General features: G+C 55.2%; 4 protein-coding genes across 6 annotated transcripts; all 4 read left to right on the top strand.

Moving 5' to 3' along the window:
* Positions 1-710: 710 nt before the first annotated feature.
* On the top strand, positions 711-8,087 carry LOC140263090 (class II histocompatibility antigen, M alpha chain-like). 2 transcript variants are annotated; one of them, XM_072357834.1, is made up of 6 exons: positions 5,223-5,358; positions 5,452-5,613; positions 6,258-6,539; positions 7,190-7,465; positions 7,543-7,656; positions 7,756-8,087. In XM_072357834.1, exons 2-6 carry the CDS (start codon positions 5,550-5,552, stop codon positions 7,977-7,979), a joined length of 960 nt encoding a protein of 319 aa, XP_072213935.1. In that variant the 5' UTR covers positions 5,223-5,358; positions 5,452-5,549; the 3' UTR covers positions 7,980-8,087. The 2 variants fall into 2 exon arrangements, with proteins under 2 accessions (XP_072213936.1, XP_072213935.1); XM_072357835.1 differs by lacking the exons at positions 6,258-6,539; positions 7,190-7,465; positions 7,543-7,656; positions 7,756-8,087 and adding exons at positions 711-876; positions 1,433-1,693; positions 4,768-5,049 and having other exon boundaries at positions 5,152-5,358; positions 5,452-5,589.
* Positions 8,088-8,283: 196 nt separating this feature from the next.
* On the top strand, positions 8,284-11,744 carry LOC140263092 (HLA class II histocompatibility antigen, DM beta chain-like). 2 transcript variants are annotated; one of them, XM_072357837.1, is made up of 6 exons: positions 8,284-8,453; positions 9,229-9,510; positions 10,751-11,035; positions 11,112-11,231; positions 11,495-11,530; positions 11,646-11,744. In XM_072357837.1, the coding sequence occupies exons 1-6, from the start codon at positions 8,411-8,413 to the stop codon at positions 11,675-11,677; spliced, it is 798 nt and encodes a 265-aa protein (XP_072213938.1). In that variant the 5' UTR covers positions 8,284-8,410; the 3' UTR covers positions 11,678-11,744. The 2 variants fall into 2 exon arrangements, with proteins under 2 accessions (XP_072213938.1, XP_072213939.1); XM_072357838.1 differs by having other exon boundaries at positions 11,615-11,729.
* A 189-nt stretch (positions 11,745-11,933) lies between these two features.
* Positions 11,934-14,454, top strand: LOC140263089 (class I histocompatibility antigen, F10 alpha chain-like). The gene is made up of 6 exons (XM_072357832.1): positions 11,934-12,003; positions 12,113-12,376; positions 12,607-12,879; positions 12,970-13,242; positions 13,316-13,423; positions 13,541-14,454. The coding sequence occupies exons 1-6, from the start codon at positions 11,946-11,948 to the stop codon at positions 13,567-13,569; spliced, it is 1,005 nt and encodes a 334-aa protein (XP_072213933.1). The 5' UTR covers positions 11,934-11,945; the 3' UTR covers positions 13,570-14,454.
* Positions 14,455-19,381: 4,927 nt separating this feature from the next.
* On the top strand, positions 19,382-25,167 carry LOC140263045 (zinc finger CCCH domain-containing protein 11A-like). The gene is made up of 15 exons (XM_072357775.1): positions 19,382-19,634; positions 19,845-19,964; positions 20,438-20,561; positions 20,749-20,952; positions 21,201-21,317; positions 21,506-21,586; positions 22,019-22,126; positions 22,248-22,310; positions 22,551-22,634; positions 22,930-23,427; positions 23,673-23,746; positions 23,856-24,012; positions 24,114-24,277; positions 24,656-24,723; positions 24,903-25,167. The coding sequence occupies exons 1-15, from the start codon at positions 19,581-19,583 to the stop codon at positions 25,165-25,167; spliced, it is 2,181 nt and encodes a 726-aa protein (XP_072213876.1). The 5' UTR covers positions 19,382-19,580.
* Positions 25,168-25,735: the final 568 nt, after the last annotated feature.

The following is a 25,735-nucleotide window of genomic DNA, read 5'->3' as shown; positions in this document are numbered from 1 at the left end:
GCGCACCTATGGGTGTGCCTGGCGTTGCAAGCATGCACGTGTGCGGGGATGCATGGCATTGCTTTGGTGCACCGGTGGGGGGGTGCTTGGCGTTGCAAGGGTGCTCCTATAGCGGTAGCTGGCGTTGCAGGGATGCGTGCGGCATTGCAGGGGTGCAGCTGCAAGGCGTTGCAGAGAGCCGTAGCCGCCCTTAGGGCTGTGCAAAGCCGACTGCGGTGCAGCGCTTCCAGCTCGGAGGGGCGCATTGCAGTGCGGTGCATTGCAGTGCGAGCAGCCACTGCTGCAGGGTGTGCATTGCACGCCCCGATGATGCCCCTTTGGCTCCAAATCCCAACTTTTAGCCCCAAATCCCACTCTTGTGCTCCCCTAAAAAGGTGCCTTTACACATAAAACACGTTTTTGCCACCAAACTTCACGCTTTCCCCCCCCTAATCCTTCACAAAGGCAACATCCGCGCTGGGATGAGACGCTCCAGCGGTCTGCACAGCCCTCTCGTTCCCTGCCTCGTTAATTAGCGCTGCTTATTAATTGCTTGCGAATGGTTCAGCGCCTATTACAACGTCGGAGCTCCCCGCTAGTTTCTTCTACCTAGCAACAAGTGACGCACGTTAACTGCGGAGCTCAGCCATTGGCTGAGCAGCACGATCGCCTCTTGTCACTGCACTGGTGTTCCCCGCAGATCTATTCTGCCTAACAACCGCTGACGCGCACGGGTGCCCTGCGGGCTTGTTCTGCCTGGCAACCGCTGACGTGTAGAGCCGCGAGGCACGGCCATTGGCTGAACTGGTGCCAGCAGCAGAGGGATGGGGGCCGCGAATGGTCGCGGGGCTCTCGTGGCAGCGCTGCTTGGGGCGGCCCTGGGGAGCGTCAGAGCCGGTACGGGGCGGGGGGGGCATAGGGTGGGCATGGGGTTGTGCCAGGTGTGTCCAAGGTGTGTGTGTGGGGAGTGCAAGGGACTATGCAAGGAGTGAATGGTGCACCGGGGCAAGGGTGGGGATGCACTGGTGCAAGGAGTTGTGCAAGGGGTGTCTGTGCATTGATGCAAGGGGAGGATGAGCACGAGGGTGCTTGCACGCATGCAGGGGGCTGTGCATGGTGTGGTTGGTGCATTTGTGCAACAGGATTGAGTGTGTGTGAAGCTGTGAAAGGGTTGCCGTGCACTACTAGTTCAAGAGGCTGTGCAAGGGATGCGTTGTGCTTTAGTGCAAGGGAGGAGTGCAAGCTGGAGTGTACTTGTGCAAGGGGCTCTGTGCATCAGTGCAAGGAGGCTGTGCAAGGGGTGGTTGGTGCATTAGTGAGAAGTGTGAGCAGCAAGTGCATGCACAAGCTAATGTACACACAGTGATTGTGCATGCAGCAGACATGTCCATGCACAGTGTGTGTGTGTGTGCCTGCTGTGTCCCCCTGTCCCACACCCTGTCTGTGCCCACAGAGCCATCGCTGCACACCCTATCCGAGGTGCTCTTCTGCCAGCCGGACACACCGTCGCGGGGTCTGTCGGTGGCCTTTGACTCAGAGCAGCTCTTCTCATTCGACTTCCCCAAGTCGCAGTGGCTGCCGCAGCTCCCCGATGCCCCCGCGTGGCCCGCAGGCATCGAGCAGCCCGACGAGCTGAAGCTCGACATCTCGCTGTGCCTCGAACTGCTTCATGTGCTCACCGAGATCGCCTCCGGGCAGATGCCTGAAGCCGCAGGTGGGTGCTGCTGTCCCCCCTATGACCCCACTGATGGGTCCCCAGCCATGTGTTCTCAGGGATGCTGACCCCTACAGACATCCCCAGTTGATGCATCACCACTGATTCATTTCCCATAGACATCCTTATTTGATCCTGTCCCCATTGATGCAACCCCCATAGACGTCTCTATTGATCCTGTCCCCATTTATGCAACCCCCATAGGCATCCCTATTGATGCTGTCCCCATTGATGCATCCCCAATGGACACCCCCAAATTGATCCTGTCCCCATTTATACAACCCCCATAGACATCCCTATTGGTCCTGTCCCCATTGATGCAACCCCCATAGACATCCCTATTGATGCTGTCTCCATTTGTGCAACCCCCATAGACATCCCTATTGATGCTGTCCCCACTTATGCAACCCCCATAGACATCCCTGTTGATGCTGTCTCCATTTGTGCAACCCCCATAGACATCCCCAATTGATCCTGTCCCCATTCATACAACCCCCATAGACATCCCTATTGATGCTGTCCCCATTGATGCATCCCCAATGGACATCCCAATTGATGCTGTCCTCAAGGATGTGTTCACATTGGTGTGTGTTCCCAATGGACATCCCCAATTGATCCTATCCTTACTGATGCAACCCCAGTGGACACCCCCAGTTAATGCTGACTCCACTGATGCTGATCCCAAGACCGTGTCTCCACTGATATATTCCCACTGATGCATCCCCATTGATGCCTCTCCATTGATGTGTCCCCATTGATGCATACCCACTGATGCGTCCCCATTGATACCTCTCCATTGATGTATCCCTACTGATGTGTCCCCATTGATATGTCCCCATTGATGGGTCCCCATTGATACCTCTCCATTGATGTATCCCTACTGATGTGTCCCCATTGATATGTCCCCATTGATGGGTCCCCCATCAATGATGCATCCCCACTGATGCTTCTCCATTCACACATCCCCACTGATGCATCCCCACTGATGCATCCCCATTGATCCCTCTCCATTGACGCATCCCCATTGATGTGTCCCCACTGATGCCTCTCCATTCACACGTCCCTACTGACACATCCCCATTGATGCGTCCCCACTGATGAGTCCCCATTGATGTGTCCCCACTGATGCATCCCCATTGATGTGTTCCCATTGATCCCTCTCCATTGATGCGTCCCCATTGATGTGTCCCCACTGATGCATCCCCATTGATGTGTCCCCATTGATGCCTCTCCATTGATGTGTCCCCATTGATGTGTCCCCACTGATGCATCCCCATTTACGTGTCCCTACTGACACATCCCCATTGATGCCTCTCCATTGATGTATCCCCATCGATGTGTCCCCACTGATGCCTCTCCATTGACACATCCCCACTGATGTGACCCCATTGATGTGTCCCCACTGATGCCTTTCCATTGACGCCTCCCTACTGATGTGTCCCCATTGATGAGTCCCCTCTGATGCCTCCCTACTGATGTGTGCCTCTCCATTGACACATGCCTACTGATGTGACCCCACTGATGTGACCCCATTGATGTGTCCCCACTGATGCCTCTCCATTCACACGTCCCTACTGATATGTCCCCACTGATGCCTTTCCATTGACACATCCCCATTGATGCATCCCCACTGACATGTCTCCACTGATGTGTCCCCACTGATGTGTCCCCACTGATGTGTCCCCACTGATGTGTCCCCACTGATGTGTCCCCATTGATGTGTCCCCATTGATGTGTCCCCATTGATGTGTCCTCATTGATGCCTCTCCATTGATGCCTCCCTACTCGTGTCCCCATTGATGTGTCCTCACTGATGCCTCTTCATTGACGTGTCCCCATTGATGAGTCCCCACTGATGCATCCCCACTGATGTGTCCCCACTGATGTGTCCCCATTGATGTGTCCCCATTGATGTGTCCTCATTGATGCCTCCCTACTCGTGTCCCCATTGATGTGTCCCCACTGATGCCTCTTCATTGACGTGTCCCCATTGATGAGTCCCCACTGATGCATCCCCACTGATGTGTCCCCACTGACGTGTTCCCATTGATGCCTCTCCATTGATGTATCCCCATCGATGTGTCCCCACTGATGCCTTTCCATTGACGCCTCCCTACTGATGTGTCCCCATTGATGAGTCCCCTCTGATGCCTCCCTACTGATGTGTGCCTCTCCATTGACACATGCCTACTGATGTGACCCCACTGATGTGACCCCATTGATGTGTCCCCACTGATGCCTCTCCATTCACACGTCCCTACTGATGTGTCCCCATTGATGCCTTTCCATTGACACATCCCCATTGATGCATCCCCACTGACATGTCTCCACTGATGTGTCCCCACTGATGCCTCTCCACTGATGTGTCCCCATTGATGTGTCCCCATTGATGTGTCCCCACTGATGTGTCCTCATTGATGCCTCTCCATTGATGCCTCCCTACTCGTGTCCCCATTGATGTGTCCCCACTGATGCCTCTTCATTGACGTGTCCCCATTGATGAGTCCCCACTGATGCATCCCCACTGATGTGTCCCCACTGACGTGTTCCCATTGATGCCTCTCCATTGATGTATCCCAACTGATGTGTCCCCACTGATGCCTCTCCATTGACACATCCCCACTGATGTGACCCCATTGATGTGTCCCCATTGATGTGTCCCCACTGATGCTTCCCTACTGATGTGTCCCCATTGATGCCTTTCCATTGACACATCCCCATTGATGCATCCTCACTGACATGTCTCCACTGATGTGTCCCCACTGATGCCTCTCCATTGATGTGTCCCTACTGATGTGTCCCCATTGATGTGTCCTCATTGATGCCTCTCCATTGATGCCTCCCTACTCGTGTCCCCATTGATGTGTCCCCACTGATGTCTCTTCATTGACGTGTCCCCATTGATGAGTCCCCACTGATGCATCCCCACTGATGCATCCCCACTGATGCATCCCCACTGATGTGTCCCCACTGACGTGTTCCCATTGATTCCTCTTCATTGATGTGGCCCCACTGATGAGTCCCCACTGATGTGTCCCCATTGACTTGTCCCCACTGACATGTCCCCCCCACAGGCATCCCAGTGGCCGACATCTTCCTGCAGCAGCCGTTGCAGCTGGGCTACCCCAACACTCTGGTCTGTATGGTGGGCAACATCTTCCCCCCAGCCATCACCATCAGCTGGCAGCGGGATGGCATCCCCATCACCGAAGGCATCACCCACCTCACCTACACCCCCGTTGATGACCTGGGCTTCATGCGCTTCTCCTACCTGGAGGTGACACCACGCTCCGGTGACATCTACTCCTGCATTGTCACCCGTGAGAGGGACAACACCTCCGTGGTGGCTTATTGGGGTGAGTGGGGACGACATGGGGGGCGATGCTTTGTGTCCCAACAGTTATAGCTGATTGGGGTGAGCAATGGGGACATGGGGACAATGCTTTGTGTCCCCACAGTGCCACAGGACCCCATTCCTTCTGATGTGTTGGCCATGGCGGTGTGCGGCGCGGTGACGGCGTTGGGCATCCTGCTGGCACTGCTGGGTTTGGGGCTGCTGCTGTCTGCCCGTCGACGCATTACTTGGGGAAAATAGGGACACCCACCCCATCCTCATTGATGTCCCCTATAAGTTGATCCTTCGACTTGGGAACGATGACAGCCATGTAATTAAAGCCCTTTGTTTGCATTGCGGCGTCCTCCTTTGTCCCTACTCCGGGAAGGGTGGTGATTAATGGGGCTGGGCGTTGTTCCCACAGCCTCAGGTGGCAAAGTCTGATCCCATTGTACCTCCCATGGGGTGACGTGGGGAGGAGGAAGAGGTGGCACAGAGGGGATTAAGGCTGCAACGCTCCCGATGGCGCCGACGGGTTTTGGGGTGCTGGGGGCGATAGGGCTGGTGCTGAACTGCAGGGCAGCAGGTAGGATGTGGAGCAGAGTGGGGTTTATGGGGTGAAGCATGGGGGTTTTAGGGTGCAACATGAGATTTTAGGGTACAGAGTGGGGCTTTGGAGTGCAGCATGGGGTGCAGCATGTGCACAACATGGGGTTTTGGGGTGCAGCATGGATTCTTAGGGTACAACATGGGGTTTTGGGGTACAGCATGGATTCTTAGGGTACAACATGGGATTTTGGGGTGCATCATGGATTCTTTGGGTACAACAAGGGGTTTTGGAGTTACATCATGGGGTTTTGGGGTGCAGCATGAATTCCTAGGGTACAACAAGGGGCTTTGGGAGTACAATATGGGGCTTTGGGGGTACAGCATGGGGTTTTGGGGTGCAGCATGAATTCCTAGGGTACAACATGGGGTTTTGGGGTCCAGCATGGTTTCTTAGGGTACAACAAGGGGTTTTGGGAGGTACAACATGGGGTTTGGGGGCACAGCATGGGATTTTGGGGTGCATCATGGATTCTTAAGGTACAACATGAGGTTTTGGGGGTACAGCATGGAGTTTTGGGGTACAACAAGGGGTTTTGGGGGTACAGCATGGGGTTTTAGGATGCAGCACGGGGCTTTGGGGTGCAACCCCATTGCTGTGCCCACCCCATGCCCCAAATACAGGTGCCTTCATATTGCACATGGCCAGCTCCTGCCCGCTGCTGGCCAATGGCTCCCTGGGTGGCTTCGAGTTCACCATGGCCTTCAACAAGAACCCACTGCTGTGCTACGACCCCGATGTCCAGCACTTCATTGCCTGTGATTGGGGGTTGCTGCACAACTATGCCCTTTTTCTGGCTGACATAATAAACCATGAGACCATCTGGGTGCAGCGTGCAGAGGCGCGGAGAAAGGCATGCACCGAGCTGGCTACACAGTTCTGGACACACACAGCACTGCGCAAGAGTGAGCACCACTGCATGCAAGTGGAGAGTTGCAAAAGGGGGGCGCTGCATGGGGGTGTTGCAATGGGGGTGTTGCAATGGGGTGATGCACAGCTGGGCATTGCATGGGGATGTTGCAAAGGGAATTGCATGGGGACATCGCACAAGGGGTCGGATGGGGCATTGCATGGGGATATCCCAAAGAAATGGAGTGGGAGGTTGCAAAGGGACATTGCACGGGGACTTTGCACATAGCATTGCAATGGGGTGCCATGCAAGGAGTTTGCATGGGGAATGCACAGAGACATTGCATGGGAATGCAGCACGGGGTCATTGCACGTGGAATTGAGATGGATGTTGCAAAGGGAAATGCAAAGGGGCATCAGAAGGGGACATGGAGCAGGGGCACTGCAAAGGGAATGCAAAGGGACATTGCATGGGGATGTTGTATGGGGTCATTGCATGGGGATGTTGCATGGGGACACTGCATGGGGATGTTGCATGGGGTCATTGCATGGGGATGTTGCATGGGGTCATTGCATGGGGACACTGCATGGGGATGTTGCATGGGGTCATTGCATGGGGATGTTGCATGGGGTCATTGAATGGGAACACTGCATGGGGTGACAAAGGGGACCATCCCCAGCTCTGACCATCCCCCCTTTGCTGCAGCACCACCCCAGGTCCGCATCGTCCCTGTCCCCATCTCCAACGACCCCGACACCGTCCACCTCATCTGCCACGTCTGGGGCTTCTACCCACCCTCAGTGACCATCCAGTGGCTGCACAATGGCCTCGTGGTGGCCTCAGGTGACACCAAACTACTGCCCAGCGGGGACTGGACCTACAGGACACAGATGAGCCTCAGGGCCAGCACTGCAGCAGGGAGCACCTACACGTGTTCAGTGTGGCACTCCAGCCTGGAGCAGCCACTGCAGGAGGACTGGAGTGAGTTTGGGGATGGGGATGTGGCACCCTCACCCCACAGTCCCCCATGACTCATTGTGCCCACGCTGTCCCCACAGGTCCCAATTTGTCCCCAAGGATGATGGTGATGGTGGCAGTGGCGGCCATGGTGCTGACGTTGGGGTTGGTGGTGCTCACTGCTGGGGTATTCAGCTTCTGTCAGAGGCCACAGGGTGAGGGATGGGGACGTGGTGCTGGGGACGTGTGTGACAACGAGGGTCTGGTGTCCAGCACGGGGTGTCCCACCTCATTCATCATCTTCTGTATGGCAGGTCCTGCTGCTGGTCCCAGTCCCCAACCTGATGCGGGTTCTGATTCCAGTCCTGGTACCCAAAATGATCCTGGCCCAAGTTCTGGTCCCCATCCCAGTCCTGGACCCCATCCTGGTTCTGGCCCCCATCCCAGTTATGGACCCCATCCTGGTTCTGGTCCCCATCCCAGTCCTGGACCCCATTCTGGTCCTGATCCCGGTTCTGCTCCTGATTCCTATGCCTGACCCTGGTCCCGTTCCCCATCCTAATGCCAGTCCCAACCTGGTCCCCATCCTGATCCTGCTCCCCAGTTTGGGGACCTCAATGACTGGAACTCCCATCTCCCAACACGGTAACCCCAAATATGGGGTGAGGGGCTCTCACCCCCCAATAAAACCATCTGCAGCCCCAACCTCGCTTCAATTCTTCGTTCCTACATTGGGTGGTTGGGGCTCCCAGTGCTCCCAGTGCTCCCAGTGCTCCCAGACGTCTATGTCCTGTAAGCGTCGGCTCCTCTGCATTCTGCTCCGGTAACAGATGACGCTCCTGCGGCGCCGCCTCTGATTGGCTGCTCAGTGCCCTCAACCCAGCCCCATATCCGTGAAGGGGGGGGGATGTGGGGTGGAGGGAGCAGAAAGGCCACCCCCTCCTATCCCCCCCCGCTCCTCCCTCCGCGATGTTGCTGCTATTGGGGCTGCTGCTGGGAGCGCGGGGGGCAGGTGGGGTTTTGGGGTTGGGGTGGTTGGAGGGGATGCTCTGCTTTATGAGACTCTTGGGGTTGGGGGGGGGGGCGTGGGGGTCTCTGCTTTATGGGACTCTGGGGGGACTCTGCTCTATGGGATCATGGTAGGGGCTTTGGGGGGGGGGGGCTCTGCTTAATGGCATCGTTGGGGGGGGTGGGGGCTCTGCTTAATGGCATCGTTGGGGGGGGGGGGCATTGGGGGGTCTCAGCCTTATAGGAAGTTGGGGGTGAATTGTGGGGGTCTCAGCCTTTGGGGTATTGAGGCCACTTTGGAAGAGTGGGGTATTCTCAGCCCTTAGGATCCTCAGGGAGGGCTTTAGGGTGGGCTCAGCCTTTTGGATTAGTGGGGTCCTTTTGGGGGGAGGGTCTCAACTTTATGGGTTGTTGTGGGCAGTTTGGAGGGGATCTGAGCTCTGAAGGATCTTAGGGAGATCTCAGCCCTTTAGAACTCATGGGAGGATTTGGGGGTGATGGGGGGGGGTCTCAGCCTTTTGGGTTGCTGGGGATGATTTGGGGATGCTCAGCCTTATGGGATGATGGGGGCACTTTGTGGGGAGCTCAGCTCTATGGGATATTGGAACCACTTTGGGGAGGTCTCAACCCTTAGGACTCCAAGGGAGGGCTTTAGGAATCTCATGGGGTCCCAGTGTTGAGCTCAGCTCGCTGTTGTGTCCCCACGGGGACCTCTGGGGGCTCCAAATGGGGATGGGGTCAACTGCCAGCGCTGCCATCTGTCCCCCCCCCCAATGCAGGTGCCTTCATGATGCACGTGGCCAGCTCCTGCCCGCTGGCAGCCAATGGTTCCCTACAGAGCTTCGACCTCACCGTGGCCTTCAACAAGAACCCCTTGGTGTGCTACGACCCCGATGCCCAGCGCTTCAATGCCTGCGACTGGAAGCTGCTGCACAACCTGGCTGAACAGGTTGCCATTGAACTCAACAATGGCAGCACCTGGGTGAAGCGAGCGGAGGCACGGAGACGGGCGTGCAGCAAACTGGCTGCACAGTTCTGGGCACAGACGGCGCTGCGCAGGAGTGAGCGTTGCAAATGGGGCTGTTGCATGGGGCGTTGCATGGAGATGGCGTTGCATGGGGCGTTGCATGGGGATGGTGTTGCATGGGATACTGCATGGAGATGGCATTGCATGGGGATGGCGTTGCATGGGGCGTTGCATGGGGATGGCATTGCATGGGGATGGCGTTGCATGGGGATGGCGTTGCATGGGGCGTTGCATGGGGATGGTGTTGCATGGGGTATTGCATGGAGATGACGTTGCATGGGGATGGCGTTGCATGGGGATGGCGTTGCATGGGGATGGCGTTGCATGGGGATGGCGTTGCATGAGGATGGCGTTGCATGGGGCGTTGCATGGGGATGACATTGCATAGGGTGCTGCATGAAGGTGATATTGCATGGGGCATTGCATGGAGACATTGCATGGGGATGATGTTGCATGGGGTATTGCATGGAGATGGCATTGCATGGGGCGCTGCATGAACATTGTGTTGCATGGGGCATTCCATGGAGGTGATGTTGCATGGGGATGTTGCATTGCAATGATGCACAGGGTGTTGCATGGGGATGTTGTTGCATGGAGGCATTGCACAGGGCATTACATGCAAGTGAGGCATGGAGCTTTGCATGGGGTTCTCAAGCAGGAGGCTGTTGCATGGAAAAGTTGCATGGAGAACTGCACAGAGATGTTGCAAAGTGCATGCATGGGGATGTACAGAGGATTGCACAGGGGCTTTGCATAACATTCTGCATGGAGCATTGCTTAAGGGTCCCAAGCATGGGGGATGCTGCAAGGAAAAGTTGCACAGAATATTGCTTACTGTGTTGCATGGAGTTTGCCACAAGGAGAAGTTGCATGGTAGTTTTGCAGAGCACATTGCATTGCACGTTGCACGCTGCAAAGAGCAATGCACTGGGCATCACCCAGGGTGTAGCACAGCTCTGTTGCAGAGGCCATCCCATGAGGTGCTGCAGCACACAACGCACAGAGCTTGCACAGAGCACACGGAATCCTATGGGGAAGTGAGATGGGGAAGCTGCACAGAGTGGGGTGTTGCACAGAGTGGGGTGTTGCACAGAATGCACTGCAATGGGGCAAGGACCATCCCCATCCCTTTCTGCTCACCATCCCCATCCCTTTCTGCTCACCATCCCCATCCCTTTCTGCTCACCATCCCCATCCCTTTCTGCTCACCATCCCCATCCCTTTCTGCTCACCATCCCATCCCCCGCTATTCACCATCCCTGTCCCCACTCCAGCTCAGCCCCAGGTCCGCATCATCCCCGCACAGACAGGGAACCCCAGCGTGCCCATCTGCCTCACCTGCCATGTGTGGGGCTTCTACCCCCCCGAGGTGACCGTTATCTGGATGCACAACGGGGACGTCGTGGGGCCCGGAGACCACTCACCCATGTCAGCCATCCCCAATGGGAACTGGACCTACCAGACACAGGTCACCCTTTCGGTGGCCCCGAAGGCTGGGGACATCTACACGTGTTCAGTGCAGCACGCCAGCCTGGAGGAGCCCCTCCTGGAGGACTGGAGTGAGTTGGGGTCCAGGGGGTGACATGGGGACAGTGGTGTCCCTGCTGGCTGTCACTGCTGGCTGTGCCCCCACAGGTCCTGGGCTGACTCTGGAGGTGACGCTGATGGTGGCTGTGGCCACTGTAGTGATGCTGTTGGGGCTCAGCTTGCTCCTCGTTGGTGTCTACTACTGGAGGGCCCAACCCCCTGCCCCAGGTGGGTGCTTGGGAGGGACCCTCCATGGACCTCTAAGGGGGTCTCTGTGGGGTTCCTATGGGTCTCTATGGGTTGCTGTAGATCTTCCTATTCTCTACGGGTACCTATGTGTCCCTCTGGGGTCTCTGTTGGTTCCTATGGGTTGGTGTGGGGTCTCTGTGTGTCCCTCTATTGGTCTCTATGTGTCCCTATGGATCTATGGGGTCTCTGTAGGTCGTTATGGGATAAGAACCCCACTCACCCCCCTCCTATTTCCCCAACAGGTTACACCCCGCTTCCTGGTCACAACTCCCCTTCAGGTAACAGCGTCCCCAACCTGACCCTGTCCCCACTGCCATCAGTGAGGGCTGAGTGACCCCATCTCTCACCCCACGTCCCCACAGGCAGCATCTGATGGACACCTTCTGTCAGCAGCTGTCCCTGCGTGTCCCCATCCCCGACCCTGAGCCGTGGTGCTGCCATTAAAGACACTCTGCAGCCTCTCTTGGTGTCTCCGTGGGCTTTTGGGATCAGGGCGGTGTCTCCGTATGGGTTTCGGTTTCGCTTCACAACCTGCGGGAGCTCATTCTGCCTAGCGCCTGGTGACGTCCAGAACGCTCACGTTCACCATTGGCCAGTCGGAGGCGGAGGAGCCAATGGGAGTGCGGGGAGGGTCCGGGAAGTCCCAAAAGCTGAAGGAGCGGCGCGGGGTGCGGCAGTTCCCGGAACGCGACGATGTGGCTGTGCGGGATGCTGGGGCTGCTGCTGTGCGCCGTGTGCGGGGCGGCGGGCGGTGAGTGCGGCCGGACCGGGACCCCTCCGTCCCCGTAACCCCACCCCGGGGCTGTGCCCGTGGGACCCCCACCCGCGGCTCACGGCCCCGCTGCGCTCCGGCCCCGCAGAGCTCCATTCCCTGCGGTACTTCTCTACCGCAATGACGGATCCCGGCCCCGGGCTGCCCTGGTATGTGTCTGTGGGGTACGTGGACGGCGAAATCTTCGTGCACTACGACAGCACCGCGCGGAGGTTCGTGCCCCGCACCGAGTGGATGGCGGCCAACATGGACCAGCAGTACTGGGATGGGCAGACGGAGATCTCACAGAGCAATGAGCAGAATAACCGCGTGAGCCTGGACAATGTAGCACGGAGCTACAACCAGAGCGGCGGTGAGCACGGCCGGCACCGCGGCTCCGTGCTGTGGGATGGGGCTCCATGGCGCAGTGCCGCCCGCACCCCCCAGGGCTGGTCCTGCCCGGCGGCACCGTCCCGGGGCTGCCCGTCACAGCCCCACCGAGCTCGGGGTGCTGCGACCCGGGGGGACCCCAACCCCATCCCCACTACAGTGGGACCCCTGGAGCCGGAGGAGCCCCTCAACCCCTGCCTGGCTGTGTTTCAGGGTCCCACACGGTGCAGCGGATGGCTGGCTGTGACATCCTCGAGGACGGCACCACCCGGGGGTATGATCAAGGGGCCTATGATGGGAGAGACTTCATTGCCTTTGACAAAGACACGATGACGTTCACTGCGGCAGTTCCAGAGGCAGTTCCTACCAAGAGGGCGTTGGAGGAAAGTGATTATGCTGAGAGAAAGAAACATTACCTGGAGGAAACCTGTGTGCAGTGGCTGAAGAGACACGTAGAGAATGGGAAGGCAGAGCTGGGGAGGACAGGTGAGGGGGGGGCTGCGATGTAACGCTGGAGATGGGGCGGGGGCTCAGCGTGGGGAGCTCAGCCCGGCCCTCACTGCCGCCCACCTTCAGAGCAACCCGAGGTGCGAGTGTGGGGGAAGGAGGCCGACGGGATCCTGACCTTGTCCTGCCGCGCTCACGGCTTCTACCCGCGGCCCATCGCCGTCAGCTGGGTGAAGGACGGCGCGGTGCTGGGCCAGGACACCCACTCGGGGGGCATCGTGCCCAACAGCGACGGCACCTACCACACCTGGGTCACCATCGAGGCGCTGCCGGGGGACGGGGACAAGTACCAGTGCCGCGTGGAGCACGCCAGCCTGCCCCAGCCCGGCCTCTACTCGTGGGGTGAGTGAGGGGATGTGGGGCTGGGGGGCTGCGGGCTGCCCCTTCCCCTGCTGACGGCCCTGCCTTCCCCCAGAGCGGCCACAGTCCAATGTGGTGCCCATCGTGGTGGGAGTTGTCATCACCATTGTGGCCATTGCCATTGCGGCTGGTGTTGGATTCATCATCTACAGACGCCATGCAGGTAAAATTGGAGGGTTGTAGGAGGACAGTGGGGGCTGTAGGATGGTCTTGGTCTCCCTTTGGTACCTCCAGCCTGGCTGTGATGTGAACCTGTGCTGATGCATCTCTCTGTCTGCAGGAGAAAGGCTTCAAGGTGGCATCCATTGAGTGATGAGGGCAGCGCTGTCCCCCACCTCTGCCTGGTGCCAGGGCAGCGTTGGTGTCCCCACTTTATCCCAGGGTTCCCCTTCCTGGTTCTTGGGGCTGCTCCATGCCCCACAGTGAGCACAGGGCTGGGGCTCATGGCTGTGAGAGTCCTTCCTTGTTAACTGGCTCCAAGCTTGCTTCCTGAGGTGTTTCTTGTGATAAGACTCTCACTGATTTATGGAGGTGACAAGTCATGGGTGCTACCACGGGACAATCCACATCACTTTGTGGGTATTTGAAAGCACCTTCCTTCAGAGCTGTTTGCCTCCAGAAGAGAGTGCTCAGGACTGTTATGAGCGGAAGATGTGGCCTGGGATGCAATAGCTCCAGCTTGGTATGGGAAAACTGGGGAATGAAGCCATCGTGCCCTGTGAAGAACAGGATGCAGATGGGTATCCCTGCTCCCTCTTACCTGCTGGCAAGGCCCAGAAGATGGGAACAAAGGAGTTTCTGCTGAGATCCCAGAGCCAGAAGTTTCCACTCCAAGGAGAGCTGACTCAACTACTTTGGATTCCAGCTGTCACTCCAAAGAGAGCTGACTTGTCCACTTTGGACCTATTTATAAGTTGGTGCTACCATTGGAAATTGTCATCATGGTCACTGTCATCACCAGTGGAACAACAACGCCTGACGACCCACCACTACTGAAGATCAATGACTGAACTGCAAACCTCATGGATCCATGATGCTGACTATCTCCCTCTTGCTTCCTACAGAGACTCCTTGCTTCAATTTAATATTTATACTATTGCCTGCCTTCCCTTCCCCATCCCCCTACACCATAATAGTGTCCGTCCTCCCCTTCCCCATCTCCCTGATAAAGTCTTGTAATAAACTGGTCGTACCAACATTTGAACCGTTGTTTCTTAATCTCACGCCAGGAATACATATATCAAAGAACCTTGCCTGCCTCCTATAAACTGGAGTGAGACAATGGCTCTTCTTATCTTACAGGCCAGGAAGGTGGAACCAGCAACTCAATCACAGCTGCGGTGTGGGGCTGGGGGTTGGAAGGGGTCCCTGTGCTCCTTGTGGTGCTGCACCAGGGCTGGGCTGAGACTCTGCAGGGAGCAGAGGGTTGGGATGTGAACACGGCCCTAAAGGACACCATCTCTTCTCCTCCACACAGGGAGCAACCAAACCATCTGAGTGCTGTGCTTCAGCCTGCAAGGAGCCAACTGGCCACATGAGCATTTGGGGTCAGTGATGGACACAGCCCCATCCTCACAACCTCTCTCATATCCTTCTGCTTCCTGTAACAAGCCCCGGGACCCATTCCGTCTGCTTAAGGTCTCGAAACCCTCTGTAACAAGCCCTGGGACCCCTCTGTAACAAGCCCCGGAAACCCTCTGTCCCCGTAATCCCCTGGACCCCACCGTAACAAGACCCGGGACCCCTCCGTCCCGTAAGCCCCGGAAACACTCCGTAACAAGCCCCGGAAGCCGTCCATAGGACCCGCATCCTCGGCTCACGGCTCCGCTGCGCTCTGTCCCCACAGAAATCCACTCCATGCGGTACTTTGATACCGCAATGACGGATCCCGGCCCCGGGCTGCCCTGGTTCGTGTCTGTGCGGTACGTGGACGGCGAAATCTTCGTGCACTACGACAGCACCGCGCGGAGGTTCGTGCCCCGCACCGAGTGGATGAAGGCAGCTGGAGCTGTGGATCCCGAGTACTGGGACAGGAACACCCGGATCGCACAGAGCAATGAGCAGATTCACCGCGCTACAAGCAGAACAGCGGTGAGCACGGCCGGCACCGCGGCTCCGTGCTGTGGGATGGGGCCAAGAAACTGAATGCAGGGCTGGGCAGCTCCTGTGTAACTAAAATAAGTGAGGCATTAGACGAATTAGTGTCACGTGTCTGACAGATAACACGTAACACCGCAGCATGAATTTGATCAAGGCATTGCCTGTCCCTCTGTGCCTGGGCCTGAAGTATTGCCAGACCCAAAATAGCATCGGGGGTGGAACGTCTAACAGCAGTTTGGGTTGTGGTGGGGGGATGGGAGGGGGGAAATGAGCCACGGGTTGAATCCAGGCAGGACCAGTTTGAAGACATTCTTCCTTGTCGAATGTGATGAAGCCCTTCCATTATTTAGTAGCAAAGAGACAAGAGTTGAGCAGCCGTTCTGTCTTTAGCAATAGAAATCTGCTGGAGTTTTGTACCAATTTTAACCCACAGCTCCCCATCAAGAGAAAACCCAGTTCTCAGCAATTCAGAAACGTTTTTACTGCAACCTGGAAATAAATCTCTAAGGTTCCCATTCTGTGTTATCTGTAACTGATGAGAAAACAGCCTTCAACTTTTGCATACTCTGATCTATCGATTGGAATGATCACTAGAATTTGTGCAGCAAATACTTGCAGAGTGCTCACAGCCATGCCTTTGAAACTAACAGGTAATGAATGGTCATACAGGTTTATGAAGTTGCATGTCAGATAGAATCATTAGTAGTAGCAAATGTGCCAAATGTGTTCCAGGCTTTGACTTCTCTAATTAAGAACAGGCTAATGGATAGCTAATAAGAACTGAGCATTACTAATGCATTCAATGATTATTCCCGTAGATTCCAGCATTGGTACCATCAGATCCAATTGGATTCACATCCAATGTATTAATAAAATAGAAGCACACAGTAACCTGGATAATGCCTAATAATTCTAATTCCTGAGACTGCACTGGAAATGCTAGAAATTCTCCCATTATGTCACACCACTGTTACCTGCAGTATAACAGGTTACAAAGCAATACCAATTGGTAAGAAGCACACAGTCCCAGTCACTATGGAAGCTGGATACTGGTTTCTGCCTTGAGATGTGGCCAAACATACCATACTGGAACCCACATAGGGGCAGTCCTAACAACTCCCATTAGGGTGGGAGATGGGACCACCCTGGCCACACTATGCCAATCAAAGGGGGTGATGAGCTCCATCTGTATCATGTCCAATAGAGCTAGGCAGAAGGGACTTTCCAAGCCTGAAGTAGCCATTACCGATCTTAACTCCTTAACTAGCTGCCAATCAAAAGGTTCCCAGGTGGGCCGACCCTGAGGATCCCGTACCTCGGGGCGTACAAGCGGCCCTCCTCCCTCTAATGGTTGAAAGATAAGATCTCCTTGGAGTACGCAGTTCTTAACAGTCATATACCAATCGTCCACCGGATCTTTAAGGAGCTTTGCTGAACAAAGTTCACGCTGCCAATGAATGGGATGACGAGTGTAGGGAGGGGCCAGGAAGACTTAAAAGGAGCGACGCGGGTTGTGGTAGCGTCTGGAGTGCAGCTATGGGGCTGTGCTGGATGCTGGGGCTGCTGTGCGGCGCGCTCGGGACGGCGGGAGGTGAGTGCAGCCGAACCGGTCCCCCTCCGTCCCCGCTCCCCCTCCTTGGTTCATGGCGCCCCTCTCCGTCCCCCGCCCCCCCTTCGGTGCTCCCGGTTCCCTCCGTCCGTGGCGCAGGGTCCGCCCTCCGTCCGTGGTCCCCGACCCTCCTCCCCGTCCGTGGTCCACGGCCCCCCCTGCGTCCCCGGCTTCCTCCGTCCGTAGTTCAGGGCATGCCCACCGTCCGTAGTCCCTGGCCCCACCGTCCGTAGTCCCTGGCCCCACCGTCCGTGGTTCATGACCCCACCCCCCCGTCGTTCACGGCCTCGACGTGCTCTATCTTCGTGCACTACGACAGCACCGCGCGGAGGTTCGTGCCCCGCACCGAGTGGACGAAAGCACCTGCAGCTGTGGATCCCGAGTACTGGGAGAGGAACACCCTGGTCTTACAGCGCCACGAGCAGGTTGGCCGCGAGAGCCTGGACATTGAAGGACAGCGCTACAACCAGAGCGGCTCCGTGCTGTGGGATGGGGCTCCATGGCGCAGTGCCGCCCGCACCCCCCAGGGCTGGTCCTGCTTGGCAGCACAGTCCTGGGGATGCCCGTCACAGCCCCACCGAGCTCGGGGTGCTGCGACCCGGGGGGACCCCAACCCCATCCCCACTACAGTGGGCTCAATGGAGCCGGAGGAGCCCCTGACCCCCTGCCTGGCTGTGTTTCAGGGTCTCACAAATGGCAGTGGATGTATGGCTGTGACATCCTCGAGGATGGCACCATCTGGGTGTATGATCAGGTTGTCTACAACGGGAGAGACTTCATTGCCTTCGACAAAGACACGATGACATTCACTGCGGTGGTTCCAGAGGCAGTTCCCATCAAGAGGAAGTGGGAGGAATGTGGTGATGCTGAGGGATGGAAACATTACCTGGAGGAAACCTGTGTGCAGTGACTGCGGAGTTACATAGAGAACAGGAGGCAGAGCTGGGGAGAACAGGTGAGGGGGCGCTGCGATGTGAGGCTGCAGGTGCTCTCCTTCCTATGCTGTTATGTGTTGCCCGCACGGCTTCCAGTGAAACAAAGTGTTGGGCTGTTTTGTGCTCAGCCTGCCTGCATCCTGCTCTGTGCTGTGCTTGGGGATGGGGTGGGTGAGCGGACCTTGGCCTGGTTTGGCTGCTCAGAGTACTGAGGACCCACTGCTCTCTCCTCTTCCCTTCCTCCTGCTGCTCACTGCCCCCACCTACTCCCCCATCGTTCATCACCTCCCCTCTGTGACCCCATGCTGATGGCTGCCTGCTCCCCATCCTGGATCAGCTCTGGTTTTCCCAATAGCCATCTCTGTGTGCTGCAATGTGGTCTCCTTGGTGCTCCTCCCAGCTTCCCTGCATATCCCCACCCAACTGGGCTGACACCCAGCTTCCATAACCAACCACGCACTGAGGCTGAGCTGCCCACACCCACATCCCAACCCGCTCCTCTACAAAACATCTCCACTTAATTCAAAAGAAATACAGCTGGGAAAATGTGGTCGTCTTCCTCTAGCGTGTTAGTTGAAGCACACAAATAAATCCCCATCCCTTCTTGCAGTTCTCTGCAGGACAAAGGCAGGTCAGCAAACTGGAAAGTGAGAGCAGAGAATAGATGGTGCTGCTTGGTGCTCAGGAAGGCAAGCTGCAAAAGCAATGGGATGCTTGATTTGTGCAGTCTTCTTTAGGCAAGGGTTGAGCTGATGGCAGCACTGGTGTGTGTGCACTGAGCCCCCAGCTGCTGTGACCTCAGTGTAGCTGGAATTCTTTTGCCCAGAACAAGCTTGAAATCTCACGACACGAAAACTGAACTGGCATTCTGGTGCAGAAAGACAGTCTTTCCAAATGGGAAGCAAAGTGCAAAGAGATGTGCCGAGTGCTGCGGAGTTACTCCCTGTGCACAGCTCTCAGGGCTCCGTGCTTGGTTTCTGGTTAGCACTTGGGCTGCTGTGCTAACAGATGTGTCTGGGGTTCTCTTGTTTCCAAAGGGAAGGGCTCGTAAGGAACGGAGGGACGTGAGGTATTTCTAGTGCACTTGATGCTCCCGATTCCAGAACCCTTCCCATTGTGAGCAGAACAGAAGTGCTGAGCTGGGTGGGTGTTCCACGGTGCAGAGTCCAGAGCCGTGTTGGTGCCCGGCGTCTGTGCTGGGCAGCACTGAGGTTGTTAGGAGCATAGGAATGTGCCCGAGAGGAATCTGATGGGAAGGTACTAAAGGTAACAAGGCAGCATTTCTATCGGGATTGGAGGAGGGATGGAAACTTTGCCATCCAGTTGGAGGGGCTCCATTGGAGGCCTTGCAGCCGTGCACCCCCAGGGGCTCCGTGCTGAGTCAGGCTGATGTTCCTCTAGTTTGACCAGCGTTGAGGAGGGCAATGTTTGGAAGCAACTGCTCCTGAGACACTGATGGAACGAACAGGAGAAAGCTGGGAAGATGGGTGGGCATTCCTCATTCTTTTCTGCTTGTTGCTGTTTTGCTCAGGGTTCCTTTTCAACAGAAGATTTCGCTGATCAAGGCAGTAGAAGACGCTCAGTGCAAGGAAGCACGAGCCAGCTCTTTGAGAGAGCAGAGGAAGAGCTGCACAGAGATCCCCGAGAGCAGAACTGCTTCTGGGAGCTCGTCGAGCATGTCGAAGAACGGAGAGGATTGCTATTTCTACTTCTATTCCACTTGTAACAAGGTCTGCTTGGGTTGTTGCCTTCCTATCTCTTTCTTTCAGTTCTTCAGTTCAGAGGACGGGGTGCAATAGGTAGAAGCATTACTGATCTTGGGCAAACTGAATAACTCATTGCATTGCGCAATAGGGCAACTGGCTACAAATGAGCTCAAAGCACGGCCAGTTCTCAGGTTGTACTATTGCATTTTCCTCTGTGTTTCCATTGGGTTCCAGGGAGACAACTGTCGCTTCCGGCACTGTGAAGCTGCTTTGGGCAATGAAACCATCTGCACGCTGTGGAAGGAGGGCCGCTGCTTCAGGAAGGTCTGCAGGTTCAGGCACATGAAGATCCAGGTGAGTGTTGGCTGCTCAGAGTTCATCACCAAACCCACTTCTCATTGCTTTAGCTGGGCTGAATGGGCTTGTGCAGATTAGGTTCATTTGCTTTGAAAGGAGGATGGTTGAAATTGTGAAGAGGGGGCTGGGAGGAAGCAGAGGGAAGAGAGCTGAATGGCATTGGTAAATCAGAGCAGGACATTCCTGTAGTAGATCCCAACAGTGTTCTGTCCACAGCTGCTAAAGAAGCACATGCATCAGACAGGCATTCTGCAAGGTGTGTTAGTTGAAGCCCTTCTCAACTGGTGTCCTCACCCACAGCATGCTAGGAAAGCTGAGTGAGCCCGGTGCTCCCAGCCTGCGCACGCTTCAGAGTGGTGTTGGAGTGCTGCTTTGTGGCAGTCTGCTCACTGGCATCATCTGCAGCTCAGTCTCCCTTTGCAAATCTGAGGTCCGCATGACCAGCAGCTTTTCTTCCTTTCCGTCCTCAGAAAAAACGCAGTGAGATTCCCTGCTACTGGGAGAACCAGCCAGGAGGCTGCCAGAAATCCAACTGTGCCTTTCATCACACCAAGGGACGGCACCTCAATGGGCTTTTCTTACCACCCAGCCAAAGTGAGTTGGTCTTGGTTAGGGACGAAAGATGAACTCTATTGCTCACAGGTGGGTGTAGTGTGGTCAAGAGTGCCAGGGAACGTTCATGGTGAGCTGATAGATGGGTGCCCAGCTGAACTGTGGGTGCTTGTGAGAGTTCACTTAGGATCCAAGTTTTCCATTCCTGATGATCCTTTCCTTCCTGTAGCTGCGCTGCCAAGTCCAGCAGAGTCTGCAGGCGACGATCTGAAGGCAGCTCAGCCAACACTGCAGCAGAGCAAGCTTTCCGTGCAGTCCAATCCCTCTCCACAGTTGAGGGCAGTGATGGAAGGGGACAACTCCAAGGATGTCCCAAGCCCTACACATCCTGCAGCTGGAATCAATGCTGCAGATGGTGATGCTGATGGTGAGTGTGGTTGCTGCTGCTTTGGATCTTGAACGTGGCTTTTGATCTTATGGTTGGAATCTTAGACTGCTTCTGTGGGTTTACCAGGTAAGTACGGCTGTTGAAATAAGGAACCCATCTGTAATCACTTGGTTTGTCCTTAAGAATATGAACTGTGGGCTGAAGTGTCATTGTATGAGCTGCATAATGGTGGGAAATCTGATTGAATTCCTACTGCGTAACTGAAGAGGCTGATTGTTTCTTTCCCTCTCCAGACCAGCTTGCTGAGAAGGGAGAAGAAACAAAACCAGCTGTCCAGCAACCAGCTGAAGAAAACCAGGATGGATTGCAGATCGTTTCCACTGGGAAATCGAATGCTGATACCAAACAAGGTATTCCAGGATGAATCAGAAGAACTTGCCAATTCACTCCAAAGCAATTCATTGCACAAACACTACAGAACGTAGGGTTGCTGACAGGGTTTCTTATGGCTGCTTCTGAGCAGGAGGCAGTTTGCAGAGCTGTGGTCCTCAGCGTGTGCCTCTGTCCCTCAGTCTCATTCACTGCTCTGTGTTCCCAGATGACACTTTGAATGCTGGAATCAAGACACCTGAAGGAACCAAAGGGAAGAAACAAAAGGACAAAAGAAAACAACCAAGCGGTGAGTTCATGTGCCCTACTTTGTGATCCTTCTGATCATAGCCAGATAGCTGGCACTGTGTTGGGGAATAGAGCCGTTCACAGAAGGGAACCTTGATCTTGCACTGCTGGTTTTGGAGCAGCAGTTGCTGGTGGCTGGGAGCTACATGAGAGATAGACTTGGATTTTTAGCTGGGGGTATCGAGCTACTTCAGCATGCAACGTGGTGTTTGAGATCCAGACAGCTGCTCTTCTAGATGGGAACTGCAAGAGCAACTTGGAGGCCAATTAGTCACCTCTCTTATTGACGTGCAGTGGTTGTTGCGTATTGGACAGCGATGAGTAACAAATGCGCTTTGGTCTTTGTGACGGTTCTGTCAGGTTGGTTTTTGTTGTTGGCAGTGGCTTTTCTTTTCCTGGTTGTAAACACTGTCTGTTTGTTCCCTTGGATCAGAAGGGCCTTCAGGAGTTCCTGCTCATCTGCTCCAATCTCGGGCTGTTCCTGTGCCAGAGGAGAAGGTGCGGACAGTGGTCAGAACTGTGACGCTGTCTGCAAAGCCGGGTAATGCTGAGTACCTTTGTTTGCATTTAGTGGCAAGGGATTGGAAGGGATCAATAACAGTCAAGATACTTGGGACATGTTGGATTCTGTCAAAGAAGCCCTTTCTTTTCCTTTGTTTTAGGGCAGGAGCTCGTGGTTCAATTGAATCTTGCTGAGAAACCTGGAAAACGGAAATCCTCTGTAGGTAAGGGCTGCTTGTGAGCTGTTGTTTGGCTGCCTGCACGTCAATGGGAGGGCAGTGCTGAAGGAGGAGGGAGGAAAGTGTGTGGTGGGTCTGTGATGACTCCAAGTGGCACACAAGTGTAGCAGCTGAAAGGTGAATCTGAGAACATCCCCTTGGAAGAAACCAAGTTTGTGGTTGACTGTTGTAGAAACCTTTCTCCCAAGAAATGAGCTGAGGAATGTTGTTGTTTTCTCTCTGTAGCTGATGTCAGCGGCCTTCCGCTGAAGCGCAGCCTTGCAGAAAGGCTGGGGAAGAGGATTGAGGTTGGCAGAGCAGCAAGGAGAGGTAAATGGTCGTCTGTGTTTGCTGCACAGATTCTCTAGGCTTTCTGCTTCTTCTTTCCTGGCAGCGTTCTCTTTGCGTGCTTGCTGAGCTCTTCATCCCTGGGATCTGAACTTCTTTTTCCTGCCCCGTTTGGAAACGGGAGCACAGAGCTGGCATTGATGCAGCATCCCTGCTTTGTTCTGCTCTGTGGTTGAAGGCGTGAAGTCTCTGAAGGAGAGACAGGGCCGTACTAGTGCTCAGACAGATCATAAGCAGGTATGACATCCTTGCGCTTCTCCTTTCTTGCTGCTGACAGAGAAGGGTGCCAAGCCAGCAGGGGAGATCCACGTGAAAACTCTGGAAGAGATCCGTCTTGAGAGAGCTCATCAGCGAGGAGAAAGCCCAGCTGCCCCCCAGGCAGAAGGGTGCTGTAAGGTGGAGGATCCCAGCTCCGGGCTGAGGCCTTCCCCTGCAGTTCCCATGCAAAGCTTGTCGGAAGCCCTGGCTGAAAGGAAACACAAAGGGCTGGAAGAAGAGAAGCCAAAAGGAGAAGAGCTGCTGCCTGAGAAGAGAGCTGAGGGTGAGCGCAAGAAGCGGAGACTTGTCCGTCCATCTGTGCCTGGCCAAGTGAAACTGGAAGAGCCAGCGCGTCCAATCAAGGCACTGGAAGAAGTGCGTATGAAAAGCTTGGAAGAAATCAAGCAGGAGAAAGTCCTGTGGATGCAGCAGAGCGGGGAAAAGGTGCCAGCAGCAGCAGCACAGCCCGGGCCTGCCCCAGCAGGGAGGAAGTTGCTGCGCATCACAAAGCCAGCAGGTAACCAGCTGCTTTACTGTCTGCTCTGCTCAAGTGCTTCCCCTGTCAAGCAAATGGAGTTGGCTTCCAACTGCCTGGGCTCTTTCTTACCAAATGCTTGGGTAATGTCTGGACTGCTGCTGTCGCCTCTCTCTGTGGTTCGTTATTGAATGGGAGGAAAGAAGCAGATGGAGGAAACACGGGCACTCAGGTTTCTTGATCTGCTTGCTGTTGACCAAGGGATTTTCTTTTTGCTTGTTTGAAAGCATCTGGAAGAGAAGAGGAAAAGAGTGTGGAACAGAGCAGGGCTTCTCCTAAAGCTGTCTCTGCATCTGCAGAGGTGAGTTTCCTTTGTTAATTGCACACGCTTGAAACTGTGTTCCAGTGTTTCCTTCATACACTCTCCCTGGTGTTTGTTCTTAGTTTGCACTTGCTGTATTTCTTTTTAGCTTTGGGATCAGAGTACACCAAATTCTAAGGCTCAAGCCAAGAGCCTTGAGGGGACAAGAAAGGAGAAGCTGCAACTGAGAGAAGCAGAGAAGCTGAAGGAGGACGTGGCTGCTGTGCCGACTGCTGTGCCATCTGCTGCTGAAGAACCAGTCCAAGGTAAAAGTCCAGAGGGACCGTGTGTTGCTTTCTCCTGCTGTAGGGCTGTTTCCCTTGTCCTCTGGAGGCACAATGGTAGCAGCTCTCTCTTCTTCCTGTAGCCAAGTGCCAGGTGTGTGTGAAGCCTTGGGATGGCAAAGCCAGCACCTCCAGGAAGCGAGCACGGAAGCGGAAGGCTGCTGAGATCTCTCGCTCTGCTGTGGCAGCTGGGAAGCCTCTGAGTAGCACTGAAGATGAGGAGCCTCCAGCTAAAAAAGCAGCTTTGGTAAGGAGGGGAGGAAGCGTCAGTGCTGTCCTGGTCAGGCTCAGCCTGAGATGCAAGTGCTGCAGAAAGGGTGGAGAACTGAAAGGTTGTGCAGGTTTCCTTGCAAAGCAGTGGCTGTGTGCAGGATGCTGGCTGAATGGCAGTGTGTGCACAATGCTCTGCAGCCCTGGGATTCCTGTGTGGCGTGAAGGGATTGGTCCATTCCTGCTGCGTTGTTGCAAAGAGCTGAGGTGCTCTGCAGCCTTCCCGTGGTTGTTGACGTCCTTCAGGAGCCCCTTGGCCCCCCGTGTTGGGTTCAGGCTCAGCAGTGCTGAAGGAGAAGCGCTGCAGAGGAAGGATCTCCTGAGGAATCCTTGACTTTGTCTTCCTTCTTGCCAGGCTGCTGCTCCAGCCCTGCCGGAGGTCAGCCTGCTCACCAAGCCTGGCACAGAGAAACCCCCCAGCAGGTGAGGAGCACAACTTCTTTTGCTTAAGCACTTTGTCTTGCCGTCAGCCAGAAACTCTTTGGTGTGTGGGAAGGATCAGGGGGTTGGGCTCAAGAATGCCCAAATCCAACACAGGAATAATAAGTACCTCCAGTTAAGAGATGTTGTGTGCTGATTGTTCTCCTCCTTTTTCTAACAAGCCTGGAACTGCAGCTGGGAAGCCAAGCAGACTCTGTGGAGCAGTCGGAGGACTCGAGTTCAGCTTCAGCTTCTTCCCAGTCGGTGGCCAAAGCGCAGCAGCTGAGCTCCACTGGGGCTGGGAAGACCCCCTTATCTGTAGAAGATGACTTGGAAAAGTTCATGGGGGAAATCTCAGGAGGGAACCTGGAAGCAGAAATTGGCTTGGACCCAGGGAAGGATGTGGATGAGCTCCTTCTTGAACTTGATGAGATGATTGACAGTTGAACTGCGTAGTCTTATAGTTTATAGTATAAAAACACAATAAAAAGCTTTTCTTTTGGTTGGATACCCCAGGGTGATGCTTTTTTAAAGCAGGCTTCACAATGAGTCTTAAAGCACAGCTGAACTGGTCAACCAAATGGGCAGACTGCATTCCATGGTCCTGAGTTCTCCTGCTGCTCAGAGTTGAGGTCCTTCATGTACTCAAGAAATACTTGATTTCTGGAAGCCAACACGTGTGTGCTTTGCTTTGCTTGTCTCAGTTCAGAGCGCAGCCATCCCAGCCCTGCTGTGGGCACAGTGCAGCCCTGGCCCTGCTGGAGGATGCCGTGGTGATGCTGTGCTTCAGCTGGGTATTTAGTGGTTTTCTGATGCTTCTGGGTGGGATTGTGCCCATGTTGTGTCTGCCATTGTTACTGTAAATATTTGATCCTTTCCTTTTCTATCTGCCTTCTATTTAAGACATTGTATGAACGTAGTCAGGCTCCTCTGTTTGTGCCGGCAGCTCTCAGCTGTGTTGTTAAATCAAGCTGGCACAGCACAGCAGTGCTGTACGTCTGGCTGCAGCTCTATA

Source organism: Excalfactoria chinensis, chromosome 27 (assembly GCF_039878825.1).
Source record: "Excalfactoria chinensis isolate bCotChi1 chromosome 27, bCotChi1.hap2, whole genome shotgun sequence".
NCBI classification, from domain to species: Eukaryota; Metazoa; Chordata; class Aves; order Galliformes; family Phasianidae; genus Excalfactoria; species Excalfactoria chinensis.
Note: the sequence above shows the minus strand (reverse complement) of the source record. Positions and strands in the feature narration are given on the sequence as shown.

Coding starts and splice junctions, on each gene's coding strand:
- LOC140263090 (XM_072357834.1), top strand. CDS start 5,550: ATGGCGCCGACGGGTTTTGGGGTGCTGGGGGCGATAGGGCTGGTGCTG. Junction 5,614..6,257: donor GCTGAACTGCAGGGCAGCAG/GTAGGATGTGGA, acceptor CCCCAAATACAG/GTGCCTTCATATTGCACATG. Junction 7,466..7,542: donor GCCACTGCAGGAGGACTGGA/GTGAGTTTGGGG, acceptor CTGTCCCCACAG/GTCCCAATTTGTCCCCAAGG.
- LOC140263092 (XM_072357837.1), top strand. CDS start 8,411: ATGTTGCTGCTATTGGGGCTGCTGCTGGGAGCGCGGGGGGCAG. Junction 8,454..9,228: donor GCTGGGAGCGCGGGGGGCAG/GTGGGGTTTTGG, acceptor CCCCCAATGCAG/GTGCCTTCATGATGCACGTG. Junction 11,232..11,494: donor GGCCCAACCCCCTGCCCCAG/GTGGGTGCTTGG, acceptor TTTCCCCAACAG/GTTACACCCCGCTTCCTGGT.
- LOC140263089 (XM_072357832.1), top strand. CDS start 11,946: ATGTGGCTGTGCGGGATGCTGGGGCTGCTGCTGTGCGCCGTGTGCGGG. Junction 12,377..12,606: donor GAGCTACAACCAGAGCGGCG/GTGAGCACGGCC, acceptor GCTGTGTTTCAG/GGTCCCACACGGTGCAGCGG. Junction 13,424..13,540: donor CATCTACAGACGCCATGCAG/GTAAAATTGGAG, acceptor CTCTGTCTGCAG/GAGAAAGGCTTCAAGGTGGC.
- LOC140263045 (XM_072357775.1), top strand. CDS start 19,581: ATGTCGAAGAACGGAGAGGATTGCTATTTCTACTTCTATTCCACTTGT. Junction 20,562..20,748: donor TTTCTTACCACCCAGCCAAA/GTGAGTTGGTCT, acceptor TCCTTCCTGTAG/CTGCGCTGCCAAGTCCAGCA. Junction 24,278..24,655: donor CAGCTAAAAAAGCAGCTTTG/GTAAGGAGGGGA, acceptor CCTTCTTGCCAG/GCTGCTGCTCCAGCCCTGCC.